The sequence below is a fragment of the Notolepis coatsorum genome, assembly GCF_963971535.1.
Source record: "Notolepis coatsorum genome assembly, chromosome: 7".
Taxonomy (NCBI): Eukaryota; Metazoa; Chordata; class Actinopteri; order Aulopiformes; family Paralepididae; genus Notolepis; species Notolepis coatsorum.
In genome coordinates, this window is record NC_140171.1 from 33,508,184 (window position 1) to 33,514,652 (window position 6,469).

General features: G+C 47.3%; 1 protein-coding gene across 1 annotated transcript in view; it reads left to right on the forward strand.

Moving 5' to 3' along the window:
• The window catches only part of pkd1a (polycystic kidney disease 1a), a 228,555-nt gene that overhangs the window by 126,208 nt on the left and 95,878 nt on the right, over positions 1-6,469 (forward strand). The window contains 4 exon segments of the mRNA XM_084318240.1: positions 361-485; positions 1,076-3,705; positions 4,560-4,763; positions 5,309-5,620. Of these exon segments, the coding sequence (XP_084174366.1) occupies positions 361-485; positions 1,076-3,705; positions 4,560-4,763; positions 5,309-5,620 (3,271 nt within the window).

A 6,469-nucleotide genomic window follows, 5' to 3' on the forward strand; every position in this document is an offset into this window, starting at 1 on the left:
CCTACAATGTAAGCTAATCAAGCAAAAGGAAGACAGGAAATGTGGAGCAGAGCGTGACAGAGAACTCTTGTGTGTGTGTGTGTGTGTGTGTGTGTGTGTGTGTGTGTGTGTGTGTGTGTGTGTGTGTGTGTGTGTGTGTGTGTGTGTGTGTGTGTGTGTGTGTGTGTGTGTGTGTGTGTGTGTGTGTGTGTGTGTGTGTGTGTGTGTGCGTGCGTGCGTGCGTGCGTGCGTGCGTGCGTGTGTGTGTGTGTGTGTGTGTGTGTGTGTATGTGTTTTTATCAGTACATACATTCAGCTTAGTGCCATTTGCTCCAACCACCATTTATTTATTGATGTTCCATAATTATGTGGTTGCTCCAGGTGGTCTTTTGGCGATGGAGGTTATAAGGAGTTTGAGTTCATGCCTCCCTACCCCTCCTCCTTCCACTGCTCCCCCACCCAGGTGGTCCTGACCCACAATATCACCTATGTCTACCCACAGCCAGGTGAGTTCCCCCATCACACAGACGCACTTAGCAGTAACAAGTTAATTTGTATAGCCCTACGTGTCTCAATGGGCTTCACCAGCCCACAATGGAACAACACCCTCAGGCTTAACCCTCATGAATATAAACAACCATAATCCTCAGAAGGGCACTTCAATGAGAAATTCCCCCAACAAGGATGGCCTAGTGTGCAAAGTTGAAGTGGGAAACAATTTGCTAGAGAAATACAGTGAATATGAATATATATTTATGTATCCCTGTGAATATTTATATTCAAATCTCACCAGAAGAAGAAGTTGACTTTCTTGTCAATTAAAAAATACGTTCTTCTTGAATAATGAAATAACAAATACCTCAGTCTAATATAAAATAAAACTAGGATTGGAGTTTACAGCAGCTTTACAAGTGGAGAAATTGAGGATTTAGTCAAGTCAAGTCAAGTCAAGAGTTTTATTTGTCACGGCATACAAGTATACAATGAAATGCAGGGTACAATGAAATGCGGATTTACGACGTAGTCCTCCTCTTTTTCACCCTACTTCTTTTCTGTTCTTCCTCTTCATCCTCCTATTCTCTCCATTCCCCTACAGGTGTATACACGGTGCTGGTGTCGGTGTCCAACCGCTATAGGAACATGAGCCAGGCCATCGTGATGCACGTCTACAGCATCCTCAACCACATTGACATAGAGACCGATCCGCCCCTCCTCTTGGCCGGCAAATCGACCGCGTTCGAGGCCCACGCGTTGCCCTCGGCCTATGGCATCCACTACATTTGGCACTTTGGAGATGGCTCCGCCCCGCTGCAGGGCCGCGAGAGACGCGTGCCGCACACGTACACACAAAGTGGAGTCTTCAACGTGTGCGTGTCGGTGAACAACACCATCAGCTCGACGGAGGCCTGCCACGAGATGCTGGTGTACGAGGAGATCGAGGATCTGACGGCGGAGAGCTCCTCCCCGACAGAACTCCACACTCCCACCGTAGTGTGGGCGCACCTGGCGTCGGGCAACAACATCACTTGGACATTCTCAATGGGCGACGGGACCAACTACACCACGACTGAGCCCCGCGTGTCACACACCTACATTAAAGATGGCAACTACACGGTGAACGTGACTGCCAGCAATGCTTTTGGCACTGGTTGGACCCCCGTGCCTGTCGAGGTGTTTGTCTTCCAGGTAGTGAAGTTGGAACCCTCTGGATGTGTCCAGGAGCGAAGCCCGGTTCCCTTCCAGGCCTGGGTGTCTGGTAACGCCTCGTCTCACCTATACGAATGGAGCTTTGGGGACGGGAGCCCCAATGAGACGCACACTGGCAACCCCGGGATGATGCACACCTACGTGGCCAGTGGGAACTACCACCTCACCCTCCTGCTCTCCAGTGGGACCAACAAGAACACCAAGGCCAACTTCTTCAACTGGGTGTGTGTGCAGCCAGCTGTCGCTAACGTCAGCCTCACTCTGGATAAGACTCACTTCCGACTGGGGGAGGAAATACGCTTCCAGGTCAAGGCTGAGCCAGAGTTTAACTACAACTACCAGTGGCACTTTGGCCTGGAGGAAGCCTCCGCGTTGGCCGATGGCTCTGAGGAAATGGCGTTTACCTATGAGAACCCGGGTCAGTACGTGGTGACGGTCGTCGTCTCAAATAACATCTCCGCTAGCAACGCCAGTGTCCCAATTGAAGTTCAGCGGCCCGTAGGCCTGCTTCTGATTCAACATAACGGCACCAGGTCCAATAATCTGACCCTTAGGGAACCATACCTCTTCACCACGTTTTCTCTGGCCTCTGATGTCATTTACACCTGGGACTTTGGAGACGGGACGGTCTTCACCGGTCAGAACGTCACCCACAGCTACAACATGTCAGGAACCCACAACGTCACGCTGACGGCAGCCAACACAGTGAGCAGGAACCGCACTGTGTTAGCTGTAGCTGTGGTGACACCTATCCGTGGGTTAACAGTCAACGCAAGCCTGGTGAACGTCCCTCTCAATGCCTCTGTCCACTTCGAGGCCCATAAAGATGAGGGCGACGGCGTCCAGTACTCCTGGATTCTATGTGACCACTGCACCTACATCCCCGGGATCCACACCATGTTCTATACGTTCCGCTCCGTGGGAGCCTTCAACATCATTGTGACGGCGAGAAATGACGTGGGAAAAGTAAACGCGAGCGTCTCCCTCTTCGTACAACGGGAACTCGAGGGGCTGCAAATCCTAGCGGAGGAGGACGTAGCGGGAGGCGGAAGCGTCGGATTGGAGGGATGTTGCTTTGCCACCAACCGTGTTCTCCACCTCCAGGCTGCGCTGAGAGAAGGAACCAACATGTCATTTTCCTGGAACCTTGTCAGGGAGCTGGATCCTCCCAGCTCAGCCTTCAACCTGAGTGGGAAGACCGCGGAGGTCAACTTCTCCAGCCCCGGTCCCTGTGACATCTTCCTCCAAGCTGCCAACCTCCTTGGTCACCTGTCCGTCAACAGAACCATTCAGTTTCTGGACCCAGTCGGGGGGCTGTACTTGCAAGTCAGTGCCAACCCGGTTGCGGTGAATGCATCCACTAACCTGACGGTGCTGGCTGTGGAAGGCTCTGACCTGCAGTACCGCTGGTCCGTTGATGAGGTCTCTATGCCATGGAACGGGCCCTGGGTGAGACACACCTTCACCAGCCCTGGACACAAGCTGGTCAGTGTGGAAGTGTCCAATGAGGTCGGCTCAGAGAGTGTGTCAGAGTTTGTCAGGGTTCAAGAGGTCGTTTGTGGGGTGACATTCACTGCTAGCAATGTGACAGAGCAGAACTTTGTAGCAACCGGGGTCAACATCTCACTTCAGGGAGAGGTGCGGACAGGAACCGATTTGACGTGGACCTGGCTGTTGCCGGGCAGAACCGAAACGGGAAGGAAAACCTCTCTGATCTTCTCTCAGCCGAAACCAACCACCATCACTCTGAATGCCACCAATGATGTAAGTGGACAAGCGGTCTCCAGAGAGTTCTTTGTTCAGGAGAAGATCCTGGGACTGGAGCTGAAGGCGAGTAAAAATATTGCCGCGGTCGGAGAGGAGGTGGAGTTCACCATTTCTGTGGCGTCAGGTTCGGATATTAGCCTCGTCCTGAGCATCAGTGGAGATGCCACCACTTTCCCTCAGGTCAACCAGACCTTTGTACACCGGTTCACCAGGGTGGAGACCTACATGGTCAACCTCACTGCCCACAACCAGGTAAAGTCCACAGGAGATATAATATTAAATATATACTGTGATAGATATATATGTGTCACAACCAGGTAAAGTCCACAGGAGATATAATATTAAATATAAACTGTGATAGATATATATGTGTCACAACCAGGTAAAGTCCACAGGAGATATAATATTAAATATATACTGTGATAGATATATATGTGTCACAACCAGGTAAAGTCCACAGGAGATATAATATTAAATATACACTGTGATAGATATGTGTCACTACCACAGGAGATATAATATTAAATATACACTGTGATAGATATATATGTGTCACTACCACTTCTGATTACATACAATTGTCCCCACCACTCATTTGATATTAATTTCATATGCTCCACAAAGTAACTCAGGTTCCTATCTAGAGATGAGAGTTTCTTGAGAGTGACATTACAGTACCTGAACAGTGCATAAAGGGAGGATAATGAATGAATAGTAGTCCAGAGGGTGTGTGGTTGGGCTTGGGGGGTAGAATTCAGTTCCTGGATCGCTTGGGGAAAGGATCTATAGTACCTCCCAGAAGGTGGTGAGCTAGATGGAGGGGGTCCTGGATCATTTTGGTTGCATACTTAATGGTGTGCTGGCCGCTGGGTATAGTGGAGTTCAGTGAAGAGAGGCTGCAGCCCAGGGGTGTAACGTTAGTGGAAAGGGGTGCAACCAAATGTAGGTCCAATAGCTAGACAGTAACTGTAGGTGTGATCCGCCGCTTTCAACAATAGCTACACTACACCAATGTCTAGTACTACAGTGGAAAAGTGCAATAGTGCAGCCATTCATTCATTCATTCATGCATCCGTTCATTAATTTGTTCCAATGTGTGAATCCAGGTGAGCTATAAGAGCCGCACCCTCCAGGTGGAGGTCATGGAGCCCGTGCGCGGCCTGACCATCCTGGACTGCTGCGACACAGCCATTCCTGTGGGCGTGAAGAAGACCTTTGTGGCCAACATCCAGACAGGCAAACCTGTCACCTTCCTGTGGACATTCGATGTCCACCACCACCCCGAGAAGCCAATTCTCATAGGCAAAGAGGTTAGATCCCTGCTATATATAACCGACAACGGAAAGTCTCACGTCTCCCGTTTAAGTTTTTATGTTTTTTTTATATAGACCTTATTTTTTTTTCTTTTTACATAAACATTCTAAATTGGGCCCAAGTTGGTTTGTTTGCTAATTGATCGTATTCGATCATCGCAAACATCTTGGTCGCAAACCACAGGTGTTTGTAATCAAATAGCAGGTGATAATCATTGAATGACAACCGTGGCCAATGAGCTGTGGCGCCACGTCATATTGTTTGGCAAAAAACGCCATCAGAATACTATGAATACAATAGCTGTTCCCCTAGCAACTATAATTCTACTGAAAATGTCTATATAAAAAGATTATTCAAACCTCATTCACATTACCAAGTGATTTGAATAAACTTTACAACTGCAAATACATGGGATGTCAACCAATTATAAGTTCAAAACAGACTTATATGGTGCATCATCTCAAGGGATCAACCTCCAATAGCATACAGGCTGTTCACAGGTACACATTTTCACATGTCAATATATCATCCCACACTATAGGTGTCCTACAAACCCGAGGTGGCCGGGACACTCTCCATCTTTCTGAGGGCCCTCAACACCCTGCAGGGACAGAACCTGACCAAGAACATCCTGGTCCAGAACGTTCTGACGGCAGCTGAGCTGGACGCAGCGCCCCGGGACACCTTCATCAATAAGACAGTGGTGCTGATGGCCTCGGTCGTGCCCAGGTCCAACTACAACTCCAACTCTGTGGAATACCTGTGGCACTTTGGAGACGGATCCACTCCTCTTCTCACAAATACTCCCACTGTGGGTTACAAGTACAGTCGCCCTGGACAGTATCTGGTTACGGTATGTTTGTTTGTTTGTTTGTTTGTTTGTTTCTCCAGCTGTGTGCACCCTTGTGTAGATGCAACGTTTGTTTGCCTTGTTCGGTTACATCTTATGTATTTTCTTTTTATAAGATGGGGAAACTATTTAAACATAATTTCTTTAGGGGTTATCACAGAGTCTGTTTAATTTTGTCTTTAGAATCAGAATCAGACCGGTCTGTATTGCCAAGTAGTTTGCACACATACAGTACAAGGAATTTGTTTTGGTCGTTAATCAACAGACAATTAAAGGGGAACTATCTTATAAATGGCCTTTTTCAGTGTTTAGCATTGTTTCCTAGCTATGTGGACTTATATTAATATGATCTATGTCTCTAATTATCATATTGGCGCATTCTTCCAATTCTCCTCTCACAATATTCACCCTCACTGAACTGAGTCATCTGAAAATGTGATGATTTGTGATGTCAGAAAGACACCGCTGCATGATAATGTTCAGGCGAGTCAGTAACTTACCATTGTGGTTGGAGCCCAGCCTCAAAACGGCTTAGGATCTTGAGGTAGAAAAATGCTGTTTTTGAGGACTTGATTAGAAATACAAAACAATGAATTAAAAAAAATAAAAAATTACAGAGGTGTTCCATAAACTCACAGGAATTGTGTAAAAGTGCCCAAATAGTGAAAGAAATAGTAAAATAGTTCCCCTTTAAGGTAGAATAAAATCAAATGGAATATGTCAACTCAATTCAAATAAAAGTACAATATAATATAATAATAAAAATAGAACAGGAACGCTCAAGCAGGCTCAATCAATCACAGGTGACACATTTTCACACAAGGTTTTCAAAGTGGGTTTTGCCTGAGATCT